Here is a 12,968-nt window from a genome sequence, read left to right on the forward strand (position 1 = left end):
GGGTCCTGGAATCGAGTCTCACGTCAGGCTCCCCACAGGAAACATGCTTCTGTCTCTGCCTATGTCTCTACCTTTCTCTGTATCTCTCATGAATAAATAAATAAAATATTTTTAAATATATATGGGAATGTGTCTAATAGTTTACATAAGAGCAAATTAAAATGTTACTTCTCATATATTCAAGTTATATATTCAAGCATATAGAAATTCTCATATATGCTGAGAGCACGGTGGTGAAGGCAAAGTTTTATGAATAAAGATGCCTTCTCAGTATTATTTGCGATATCATCTAACTTACGTATGTAACAATAGGAGGATATTTGAATAAGTTATGGTACATCCAGGATGTAATGTTTCATAGCCATCAAAATGTTTATATATGTATAGTAATATAATAGAAAAATTATCTATATATATAAAAGATTTACTTATTTATTTATTAGAGAGAGAAAGCACAAGCAAGAGAGGCAGAGAAAGAATCCTCACCGAGCAGAATCCTCACCAAGTGGGGAGCCCAACACAAGGGGCTTGATTGATCTCATGACCCTGAGATCATGAACCAAACCGAAACCAAGAGTCAGACCCTCAACCGACTGTACCACCCAGGCAGAAATGCTTAAGATATAATAATATTAGTCGGAAAAAAGATGAAACTATATATAGTACAATCTCATTTATATCTTGATGTATAAAAACTCATTACAGTGGACATTAATATATTAATCCTGGAATAAAATATGCCAAGATGTTTCCATTTCCCTTGTGTACTTTTGAAATGAGCATTTATTCTGACAAAAAAAATTATTTAAATGATAAAACAATTTGTAGATTCATATTAGGGCACAATTGTGCATCCTTCCCATTTTTTTAAGAGCTTTTTATTATTTTTGTTTATCCATGAAACACTCGGACAGAGAGACAGAGACACAGGCAGAGGGAGAAGCAGATTCCATGCAGGGAGCCCAACGCGGGACTCAATCTCGGGACCTCGTGATCACACCCTGAGCCAAAGGCGGATACTCAACCCCTGAGCCACCCGGGCATCCCCTTCCCATTGTTTTTGAAACATTATTGGCTGCTTACCTTAATCCTAAATCCTATGCCACACTAATGTGACATAATGTTGTATTGTAGATGTCTCTTTCCTAGCTCTGCCCAGTCTTCCGTCAAAGAGTCTAACATCCTCCTTTCCTAATCTGATGACAAATTTAATTCTGGAGGAGTGAGACAATTTCTAGACTAAACCTTACAAACACGATCTAGATTATGATGTCTAAACTTCTTCCAAAGAGAATCCAATAGTCAAGGTTCTCCAAAGAAACAAACAAGAGTGTATTTACAGATATATACAAAAAGAGATCTATTATCAGGGATTAGCTCACATGATTATGGAGGTGGAGAAGTCCCACATTCTGCCGTCTGCAAACTGGAGGCCCAGGAAAGTGGGCTAGTGGTGCAGTTCCAACCCAGAATCCAAAAGTCTGAGGACCAGGAGTACCTGTGTCTGAGGGCAACAGAACATGGATGTCTCAGTTCAAGCAGAGAGAGCCAAGTTTGCCCTTCCTTCACTTCTTTGGTTCCATTCAGGCCCTCATAGATTGGATGATGTCCTCCCACACTAGTGAGGGCCACCTTCTTTACTCTTCTGGAAACCACCCGCACAGACACACCCAGAAATGTTTTGTCAGCTCTCTGGGTGTCCCTTAGCTCAGTCAAGTTGACATGAAATTAACCATCATAATAAGAAAGGGGGAAGTCCCCAAATGCAGCTGTGTTTTTTAAATAAACACTTCTTCTAACCCAAAGTGTTTCACATTTATTAATTTCTCCCTCTCCTCCCCTTCTGCTCAACAGTTGCAATGTAATGAAAAATTTGCAGTTATGTCAATACTCGTAGTTCAGTTCCAGAAAGAAATTGGTTTATTTCTTGCACTATAATTCAAATTCCAAGTTTACCAAATAACATGCTTCTAAAACAAACTTCTTAGGTAAAATTTCTAGAATTATATTTTTTTACAGACCTAAAACATGAGTACTAATTAACAACAAAAAAGCATCACAGGAAATGTGGTAAAACAACAACAACAACAAAAAAAAAAAAACAGCAAACTGTCAAGTGAAAAGTCTCCCCTTTGTCATTCCCATGCCTACTCTCTGGTTTTTTGTGTGTGCAACCAGAAAAGTCCATATTTTTTAACCCATGAATGTCAGAATTCAGAGGGACTCCATATACCCTGCATCCAGTTTCCCCAATGGTAACATATTGCATAACTACAGCACTATGACACAAGCAGGGAATTGAAGTTGATGCAGTCCATCAACCCTATTCAGATTCCACTGGTTTTTCATGCACTCATTTGTGTGTATTTAGTTCTAAACAATTGAACTGTATGTGTGGCCACCATCAGTCAAGATACAAAACATTTCTAGCATAAGGGGTCCTCGTGTTCTGTTTCAGCCATCTTCTGCCCTCCCCACTTCCCTAAGTCCTGGCAATGACTTATCTGTTCTTCATATCGTTTTGTCATTTCAAGAGTGCTATCTAAGTGGAATCAGATTTATTTTCACTCAGCAAATTCCCTTGAGACCCTCACAAGGTGTTGTGTGTCTCAGTGGTTTGTCCTTTTTATTACTGAGTAGTATTCCATGGTAGGGATATGCCATGGTTTGTTTAACCTGTTGAAGGACACTTAGGTTGTTTCCAGTTTGGGGCTATTACAAACAAACCTGCTGTGAATATTCTTGTACACGTTTTCGGATACATACAAATTTTCATTTTGGGAGGTAAATGTCCAGGAGTACAACTGCTGGATCATGTGGCAAGTGGATGTTTAGTTGTATTAGAAAACCAGTACGGTTTTCCTGAGTGGCCAAACCATCTTAACCTTCCCACCAGAAGTGCATGAGCAATCCAGTTTTTCTGCCTCCTCACCAGCATTTGGTGTTATGCCTCTTTTTTTTTTTTTTAATTTTAGCCATTCTGATAGGTGTGTAGTGCCATCTCATCGTGATTTTAATTTGCATTTCCCTAAGGGCTAATGAACAGCTTTTTGTGTGCTTCTTTGCCATCTGTACATCCTCTTCAAGGAAATATCTGTTCATGCCTTTTGCCCATTTCCTAACTAGACTGTTTTTGAAATGTCCATATTGTCCATAAACAATTAATTAAATTTGTCTTTAATTGTTTATAAGTAGGATCCGCACCCAGCGTGGATCCCAATGCAGAGCTCAAACTCAGGACCCTGAGATCAAGACCTGAGCAGAGATCAAGAGTCAGACGCTTAACCAACTGAGCCACACAGGCACTCCTTTTTTGTTTTTCAAGTAGGCTCCATGCCCAATGTGGGGCCCAAACTCAATGACCCTGAGAATCACATGCTCTATTGACTGAGTCATCCAGGTGCCCCCTTAATAGTATATTTTAAAAGAATGTACAAACTGGAAGAACACATTTTGAGACAACTGGGGGAAGATAACATGGATTGAATATTAGGTGATCCCAAGGAATTAATATTAATTTCATTAAGTGTGATAATGGCAGGGTGGCTGTGTACAGATAAATTCTCATCAGTCAGAACTGCATTCTGAAACATTTAGGGTAGAAGTGACATGCTGCCTTTTAAAAAGCAGGGAAGGTGGAAAGAGTAGATAAAACATAATAGTTGAAGCTGAGTGATGAGTACACAAAGAGCTTGTTATACTGTCCTTTCCTCTTTTACATGTGTTGGGATATTTCCATAATAAAAATGTCTTGAAAATGTCCTGAGGAGGGTAACTGGGGGCTCAGTTGGTACAGCATACAACTCTTGATTTCAGGGTCAGGAGTTTGAGCTCCACGTTGGACGTAGAGATTACTTTTTAAAAAATGTGCTGAGATTTTAATTCTGTGATATTATACATTCTCACCATGTCCCCACAGTACTGTGCACATAAAGTCAGCCTCATAGACTTGGCAACCTGTGTACTGATACAGGGCCTCATGACTGGTTTGATGCTCTACTTTGTCTTGAAATTCTTCTTAATTTCAATTAGGAGGCCCTGCATTTTCATTTTGCATGGGACCTCACAAATTATGTACTGTAGCTGCTCCTGTAAGAACATTATACATGCTAAGTAAATGCTTATCAAATAAATGGGCCAAAGAAAAGAGCACAAGGTGAGTGAGAGAAGGGAAAAAGGCAATGTGGGTGGCAAAAGGAGGAGATAAGAAGTTCAAGGGGAGATGCAGGAAGTCTATAAATAGAAAAGCTGAATGGGGACTGGAGGAAAGGATGCCGCTGGGGAGGTGTACAAAGAAAGCAGGAATCCAGCTGTAAGATGAACTTAGGGCCCACCATTCATCGTTCTCCTCAGAGGAATTATAGTCCTTCATCTGACTATGATTCCCGGGGAATAAGCAAAAGTAAAAGCAGGAAGAAGTAGCCGCTTGGACGCCAGGGAAAGGGGATTGGCGGCTGGGCGGCCAACTAGACCATTGTTCCTCACTCATCCCAAGGCCTTAATCCCAGAGAGTACCTTCAACGTCTCCACAGGGGACCAGGGAAAACTGAAACCCTTGGCTTGGATCAGACCAACTCCCTCGTCTGTCAGCCAAGCCTATGTTCAAGGGTATGGCTGGCTCCAGCTGATGCCAGACCAAAAAGACTGGGAAAGGTGGAGAGGTAATTGAGGGAGGATCAACGGATCAGAAGATCATGAATCATTACATCAGCAAATATTCACTAATTACCAATCAATGATGTAAGTATTATCTCTTCCATGCATAATGAGGAGATAGATGTAAAAGGAGTATAAACAAATCCCATCCCTATCCATGATGCCCTCTGATCCCCACCCCTTGGAGCACCACGTCTCTCCTGGGAATCCCAGCAGCACTTTGTTCCTTGTCACTTTGTACCCTGTCTTACAATTAATTATGTACACGCCTTTCCTCTTATAAACAGTAAACTCTCTGAGGGTAAAATTCCTATCAGATCTACTGAATATACCTTGGAGTGTTCTGTGTAGCAAGTGAACAGTAACAATTTATCAAATCCAAGTTTGATAACTCACTGTTGATCAGGGTGTGGACAAAGAGATATTCTTGCAATGTGAGCATTAGAGTGAATTTTTATAACTCCTTTTGAGAGCAAATGGCAATATCCATCAAAAACTTCACTTTCAGGAATTTTTCTAATTTATACATATGAGCAAAAACATGCACAGAGATGTAAGAATTGTAGGGTGCCTGGGTGACTCAGTCTGTTAAGTGTCTGCCTTTGGCACAGGTTGTGATCCTGAGACCCTGGGATGGAGTCCCGCATTGGGCTCCCCGCTCAGTGGGGAGGCGGCTTCTCCCTCTCCTTCTACCTGCTACTCCCCCTGTCTGTGCATGTGCGCTCTGTCAAATAAATAAACAAAATCCTTTTTAAAAAAATGTAGGAATTGCAAAATCCTGGAAACTAAATGGTTATCAGTTGGATAACTAAATGGTTATTGTTACCATTAAATAAATTAATCGTTGTTCCAGAAAATAGAAACCATTTTCAAGAGTATAAAAGATGGAAAGAAACCAAAACAATTGTTGCCTATTTGGGTTGACAGGGAGACGGCATGAGGGAACTTTCTGGATGATAGTAATGCTTTGTATTTTGACTAGACTTTGAGTTACACAAGTGCAAGTCTTCATGAAACTTATGGAACGGTCTACTGAAAATCTCTGCACTTCACTGTAGACAAATTTTATTTCAAAAGAGAAAAAGTTAACTGATATTTAATTCTAGTTACTTTCACGCATGCAGAAAGGTGGAATAGCTCACAGAAGGTCACACAGTAAGTGGTAGGAATGAGATTTAAAACCTGGTCTGGGGATCCCTGGGTGGCGCAGCAGTTTAGCGCCTGCCTTTGGCCCAGGGCGCAATCCTGGAGACCCGGGATCGAATCCACGTCGGGTTCCCGGTGCATGGAGCCTGCTTCTCCCTCTGCCTGTGTCTCTGCCTCTCTCTCTCTCTCTCTGTGAGTGTGTGACTATCATAAATAAATAAAAATTAAAAAAAAAATTTTAAAACCTGGTCTGTACATCTCTAAAAATATGTGCTTAATCACAACCACAAGTGCCTCTCTGTCTTCTTTTATTTAGGGACACTCATGTGGGACTCCTTTGCCGCTATCTGTAGACAGCTCATAAACACAATGCTTTTTTGTCCCTGGGCAACAACCACACTCAACTTCTCATATATGAACATTGCTTTTTGTAGCTTAGTGCTGAATAGCTGAGCTGGAGGGCCAGCCTGCACCTCATATTCACTTGGTTCATTCCCAGTGAGCTTGGTGCAGTATTACAACTAGTTGATGAGAGTGAAAATGTGCATTTATTCTTACATACTTGAGAATTCATCATTTATTGGAAGCATTTCCATCCCAGAAATATCAATGATATTTCTGATATACCTCATGTTATTAAATCATTTATCTACCTTCCATACATGCTTGAAAGAGTTTGTGGGTAAGGCAACAAACCCAAAGAGAAACATTCTCAACTGAGTTAAAAGGGCAAGATTCTGAATTTGACTCTAATGAAACAAATCATGTACTTTCTGAGCTGGTTTCTTCTGTAACATGAAAAATGATAACCAGGGGCACGTGGGTGGCTCAGTGGTTGAGAGTCTGCCTTCAAACTCAGGTCATGATCCCAGGGTCCTGGTATCGAGTCCTGCATGAGCCTGCTTCTCCCTCTGCCTGTGTCTCTGCCTCTCTCTGTGTATCTCTCATGAATAAATAAATAAAAATCTTTTAAAAAAATGCACAGGAGCCAACTTGAAGTGACTCCCACTGTTCACATCTGGGACAATAAAGAATGATAGCAACAGATTATAAACCATTAAATAAAATAAGAATTTTTTTAAAAAAAGAAAAATAACCAGACTTATCCCACATGATTGTTATTAAGGATTAAATCAGATACGGCCAAATCATTTCTACACACACAAACACACATGTGTATTCCCTTCCCACCTACACCCCCTTTTTTTTAACAAGTCACCAGCACATTGGGCTTCTGGAGCTATTCAAGAAAAAGTCTCACATTTGTAATCAGTCTCAATTAGCTCATAAAAGATAAATATCCTGATACAGAGCCTGCAATCCTAATTTCTCTTTCTTGTCTTATATATTGATAACCTTATTTAATCTGATAATCTCTTTAGCTGCCTTTGCTGTCTGAAAGCTAGCCTCATTCTTAAGATGCCAAATAGTGGAGAAAATAGCACCTAACCACTCCTCCAGGGAAGACCCAGAGTAATGATCTGAGAATGTCATAGGTGTTTTGTTAAATTACCATTATGAAAGCAGCCAAAAAAGAGTGCTTAGAGTTGGATGGCATAGTGTTTAAGAGCCAGGTTTCTGGACTGGAACTACAGGTTCAAATCTTGGTCCCACCTTTGACTACTTTTTCCTCAAGTTTTTCACCTTACCTAGGAAATAAATATAATAATAGCAATTACTCATTACATTTTTTAAAAGATTTTATTTATTCATGAGAGACTCAAAGAGAGAGAGAGAGAGAGAGAGAGAGAGAGAGAGAGAGAGGCAGAGACACAGGCAGAGGGAGAAGCAGGCTCCATGCAGGGAGCCTGACATGTGACTGGATCCCGGGTCTCCAGGATCATGCCCTGGGCTGAAGGCGGCGCTAAACTGCTGAGCCACCGGGGCTGCCCTCTTATGACATTTTAAATTACTGTTTGTGTAAAGCATTTAGCACAGTGAGCAGTACAAATCACTCCACACATGCTGGCTACAGACTCAGTTCAGAAACACGAAATCACAAGAATATGGAGAAACAGAGACGTGTGTGTTAATTGAGCGACCCTTCACAGGAAGTCAAAGATCTCTACTTCTCCCTCCCACCCTGCCCCCCACCTTCCACTTCCCTTCACTGTCACTTCCCAAAATGAGATGGGCATAGTGGGCTGGCCTAGGGCAGTAATCTCACCTCTAACGGAGTGGTTTGTAGAGGCAGGCAAGGAGAAAGCAGAATGACAAATAGTACCTTTAGCATTCATATTTTGCTAAGGATACTAAGTTGATGAAGAAAAAAGGAAAGCAAAACCTTTGGGAAGTGTGGCCACAAGTATTCAGAGAAATAGGAGCTTTCTTCACATTTCTTGTCTCAATGATGACATTTCTTAGAAGTCAACTGGAGGAAATAATCCAAATAGAAGGAAAAACTACACATAAGAAGAGGTTCATTGTAGCATCATTTTTTAAACAGTGTTATGGAGGCATAAATTCACCCTTTTAAAGTGAAAAATTCGGTGGGTCCTTTTTAGCATACTCACAGAGTTGTGCAAGCATCACTACTAATTTGTTGCAAAGACTGACTGATTTGGGGGGGAGAGGCAGAGAGAGGGAGAAAGAGAATCCCAAGCAGACTACATATGGAGCCTGATGCAGGGCTCGATCCCACGACTCCGAGATCATGACCTGAGCTGAAATCAAGAGTCCAACACTTAACTGATTGAACTATCCAGCCACCCCCTACTGATTTTTAAACATCTTCATTACCCCCCCAAAAAAATCCATTAACAGTTGCTCCCTGTGCCTCCCTCTCTCCAGCCCCTGGCAACCATTAATCTACTTTCTGTCTCTTGAAACATTTGATGACCAAAAAAAAAAGAAAGAAAAAATAAATTCAATGCTACCAAGTAACATAGCAGTATGTTAAACTATGATACATCCATTCAAAAAGGTATTTCTGTGGCTGTTAAAAATTACCACAACAGAGACTGTACCAAAATGTGTATTATATGTGATACAATGTTTAAAATCTTTTAAAAATACAAAATAGCATATATACTCTGATTTCAACCAGAGAGCACTTCCATCAGTGGGGGGACATATTACAAGAAATGCGCAGAAATTTTAAGTGGCCATGTTAGGATAATAAGATTGTGGATGACTTTTTTTCTTTATAATCTTTAAATACTTTGCAAGATTCTATATTTAACAAATGGAATTTCTTAGGGATGCCTGGGTGGTTCAGTGGGTTGAGTAGCCTACTCTTGATTTCAGCTTAGGTCCTGATCTCAGGGTCGAGGATCAAGCCTCTGCATTAGGCTCCAAGCTCAGCAGGGAGTCTGCTTGAAGATTCTCTCTCCCCCTCCCTCTGCCCCTTCCCACAGTCACTCACTCAATCCTTCTCAAAGAGTAACAGTTTTTTAAAAAATGGAATTTTTAGAAAATCCATTTAAAATTATTGTTGATAGAGAATATATTGACAGCACAGCCAGCCAGCAGTCCAGCCTTCCTGACTTGGAACGGGTTCTTAACTAGCAAGTCTCTCTAGTGTAGGTTCCTTCTGGCAACCAAGAATCTTATGCTACAGAGATCTCATTCTCCCAACTGCAGTGTCTTTCACACAATAGACATTCAGCCCCCTTCTTTGACTCCCTTGCCTCTCAGCCTACATCCCCTGCCCCATCTCCCTATCCAGAACTAACTTGCAATTTCCTTCTATTAATATATTAACTGTAGATGCAGTTACATCTTCTTTTTAAAAAGATTTTAAGTAATCTCTACACCAAACAAGGGGCCCAAACTCATGACCCCGAGATCAAGTGTCATACACTCTACCAACTAAACCAACCAGGCACCCCAGATGCAAATCCTTCTGATCCAAGTCATACTTTCCTTTTATGAGATGAACAGTATGGAAATTGGTGTAAACAAATCAACAACCAGCTTTCCCCCCACTCTCCATTCCCACTTCCCATAGAGACACAGCTCATTTGGACTAGCACAGTCTTCCTGTTAACATCTCCTCCATCTGGTCAGAGAATCATCATAGACATCCCACTGTATACTCACCTGCATTCCACTCCAGGCACCCTCATCCTCATCCTCATCCTTCTTTCCCTCCCTCCTCCTTCTCTCCTCTCTCTCCCACTCTGTCTCTCTCTCACACACACAGTCACACACTACACACATCCTCTGATCCTGCAGCCCTGGCTGTGCCCCATGACTGTCCTTGGAATTAGATTTGTACCCCATCATCTCCTACTCCCCTTGGTGTGGCTAATCGTAACACTCTGAAGCCTTGGAATCCAGCCTTGTGTCCTTCTGTGTCTCAAGAATAAAGTATGCCTCCAACCTCTCTAAACCTCCCAGTACCTGCCTCACCTAGACTTATTACCAAGATTCCCCTTAAAACAGTGGATCCTGGGTCTCCAGGGTGTGGTGAAACCAAGGCAGAATGATAGCCTTCTGATGCGTTGAGTGAGCACGTACTTTGTGTCAGGAACCATGTCAGCTGCAGGAATTCAGAAATTATTGAAACTGATCACTCACTTTGAAAAGCTCACAGTGGAGGAAAGGAATGTAAACAGAAAATTACTATATAAGCAGCTAAAGGCTTGAACAGAGGTAGCAATGAATGCCGTAGCTACACTGGGCAGACAGCCTCCACAGCAGGCATCACGTCCATCATTGGACGTGGCTTTTGAAGACCAAGAGTTAACTGGGCCAAGAAGCATACGCAAAAATGACTTAAGCCCCTGCAGAAAACAAATTCAAAGAAATGGTCCTTTGGCAGCTGAAGCAAGACACTCCATTCCATGCCCACAGCAAACCATGCAAAGCACTACGTGATCTAGAGATTAAATAAGCCATGGCCTCTGCTCCAGGCCTAAAATATATTACCTAAATAGAAGACAAACTACTCGGAATACAGTGCACATTGAGGAGAGATGAGGAAACTGAATATAACTCTGATCCTAAGTACAAAGATCACTGGGGTGGGGAGGGGGTGCAGGAGCACTCTCATTAAAGCACTGTAGGGGGTGAGTAGTGTAAAAATAAAAAAAATCAAGGTGGGGCAATAGCAGGTCGGCTGTAACCAGAAAGGGGAGGAGGAAGCCTACGCAGGAATTGAGGGATTGGAACAGAAAAGTGGGTGGAGCCCAGTGGCTCCACCCCCTCTTCCTCCGGCTCCCCTAGGCTCCCGTACAACCTACTTGCTGTGGAGTCGGTCCAGACAGGTGAGGGAGGAATTCCTAACGCCGGTGAGAACAGTGGGAAGGCCATGGGATTGGGGTTAAGGTTCAAGCAGGGGGAGTCTGGCCCCTATCTAGAGTCTGTGCTTTCTTGCTATGCAGAGTTCAGGAAATTCCTGATAGGTTGTTTTGGGGGCGCTGCTGCCTAGACGTTGCTGCTGTGTTCCGGAGGGAAAAGAAGGCTTCTCCCCAGGAGCCTCCCAGCCTTTGCGGTAACTACAGACAGGAAACTTAAAATCTGAGCATACTGAGTTAAGGCCGGTAGAAGATGGGATACCTTGGCAGATATGGAGGGATCAGGAGTTATCTAGGCCTCTGCCCATTGCCCTAGGCCTTTGTAAGATTCTCTCACATAGTTGTGTCCCTGTGGCTTTGCTGCATCCCTGTGTACTTTCTCCCACAACCAGAGCATGGGCTGAGTAGAGGAAATGGGAAGATGGGGTTGGACCAGGGTAAGTGGTGCTCCTCCCCAACCTCCCTCCCCAGTGGGGTCTGACTGGGGAGATGGGGGTGGGGTTAGGGTGGAGATCCAGTACTGAGCAATTACAGAGAAAAGGTAGGGCCTGCCTCATCACCTGGATTCCACAGATGCTGCTGAGCACTCAGGCTCCAGGCAGGGCCAGCCGGGACTGGGTCTTGGATGGTGTAGAAAGATAGAGCTGGAAGGGAGATTGCAGAGAAGGAAGAAGGAAGGAAAGCAGGGCCACGACACAGTAAGTCACATGAAGGCACCTTGGCTTATTTCCTGGCTAGCCCACACATACTGATACCCTGAGACAACGGTGTGATCCTAGAGAGAATCACAAAGCTGAAGGGAACCCTGAAGATCATGTATTTGAGCTATCTACTTGATCTGAGATTGAAGAACCTAAAACCCTAAGGTGTCTAAGATGTTTACTTTGGAATCTGACCCCACTGGGATGCCAACTGCGGGTTGAGACACAACATCTGTCTTTTTGCAGGAGCCTGGGGAGGGGCCATGGTGCCAAGCCAGTTGTGGGGGAGACTGGAGAAGCCGCTTCTCTTCCTGTGCTGTGCCTCCTTCCTCCTGGGGCTGGCTTTACTGGGCATAAAGCCAGACATCGCCCCTGTTGCTTATTTCTTTCTCACCTTGGGTGGTGTCTTCTTCCTTGTCTGCCTCCTGGCCTGTTCTCTGGAATGGGGGTACCGATCAAGGCAGACGGAGAGCACAGGGGCCTCAGGCAATGCACGGTGAGTTAAGGGGTGGGCTGAATCCTAGGAATGCACAATGGACCCTTTTTCCCCGTGTCTGCTAGTCTCTCAGGTGTACAGCTCTGCTTTCCTGTTACTGGTTATCAGTGAGGGGATGGGTGGGGTCAGGGGTTGGTGGGTCTTTTGCTAATAGAAGACAGTAAAGCGAAAACAGACTCCTTTCAGGAGGCCCCCAGTGACCTTATTTCTTCTCCCTCAGTGACAATGAAGCCTTTGAGGTGCCAACCTATGAAGAGGCTGTGGTGGAATCACAATGCCGCCCCCAGCAGTCCGATCAACCACCGCCCTACAGCAGTGTTGTCATCCCCCCAGGACTTGAGGAAGGACAGCCTAGCCATCCAGAGGGGCCCGATAGAGCCAGACTGGAAAGGCGAGTGGGCTCAGAGGGATCTATGACCCCACAAAACTCTGGAAGAGTTCCAGTCAGCCTTCGGCTTCGGGGACCCCGGGTCACGTCCACTGTCCCTGATCTGCAGAGCTTGGGGTTGCCCCCCAAATTGGAGCCCCTGACTCCTCCCCCTGACTATGATGTCAGCTTCGGTCAACCTGATGACGATGTTTTCTTTGAAAACAACTGGTCGCCCCCTTAAAAGACTTTCCTGCGATCTATCCTCTCTGCACCAGACCCATTCGTGAACTCGACCAGCATTTCCCAGGGCCTGCGATGGATGTGTCAGGGACTGTGGTTCTGCTTAGGGAACTGAACGC

The 12,968-nt window shown here is 43.1% G+C and overlaps 2 protein-coding genes across 9 annotated transcripts in view; one reads left to right on the forward strand and one right to left on the reverse strand.

Annotated features, from left to right (window-relative positions):
- LOC129515900 (olfactory receptor 6V1-like) overlaps nucleotides 1-12,968 on the reverse strand; it is a 278,554-nt gene that overhangs the window by 264,434 nt on the left and 1,152 nt on the right. For 5 of the 6 annotated variants that reach the window (XR_008665674.1, XM_055335087.1, XM_055335089.1 and 2 more), the window contains exon 3: nucleotides 1,383-1,504. The exons of the other annotated variant lie outside the window; for it this stretch is intronic. The gene's annotated coding sequence lies outside the window, so the exon portion shown is untranslated. The remainder of the gene's footprint in view (nucleotides 1-1,382; nucleotides 1,505-12,968) is intronic. 6 annotated transcript variants of the gene reach the window in all.
- Nucleotides 10,666-12,904, forward strand: TMEM139 (transmembrane protein 139). Of its 3 annotated transcripts, none has more exons than XM_055335094.1 (3): nucleotides 10,666-11,012; nucleotides 11,990-12,239; nucleotides 12,460-12,904. In XM_055335094.1, the coding sequence occupies exons 2-3, from the start codon at nucleotides 12,007-12,009 to the stop codon at nucleotides 12,848-12,850; spliced, it is 624 nt and encodes a 207-aa protein (XP_055191069.1). In that variant the 5' UTR covers nucleotides 10,666-11,012; nucleotides 11,990-12,006; the 3' UTR covers nucleotides 12,851-12,904. The 3 variants fall into 3 exon arrangements, with proteins under 3 accessions (XP_055191069.1, XP_055191071.1, XP_055191070.1); XM_055335096.1 differs by lacking the exon at nucleotides 10,666-11,012 and adding an exon at nucleotides 11,019-11,036; XM_055335095.1 differs by lacking the exon at nucleotides 10,666-11,012 and adding an exon at nucleotides 11,075-11,239.

This window comes from Nyctereutes procyonoides, unplaced genomic scaffold (genome assembly GCF_905146905.1).
Source record: "Nyctereutes procyonoides isolate TBG_1078 unplaced genomic scaffold, NYPRO_anot_genome, whole genome shotgun sequence".
NCBI lineage: Eukaryota > Metazoa > Chordata > Mammalia > Carnivora > Canidae > Nyctereutes > Nyctereutes procyonoides.

Coding starts and splice junctions, on each gene's coding strand:
- TMEM139 (XM_055335094.1), top strand. CDS start 12,007: ATGGTGCCAAGCCAGTTGTGGGGGAGACTGGAGAAGCCGCTTCTCTTC. Junction 12,240..12,459: donor GGGGCCTCAGGCAATGCACG/GTGAGTTAAGGG, acceptor CTTCTCCCTCAG/TGACAATGAAGCCTTTGAGG.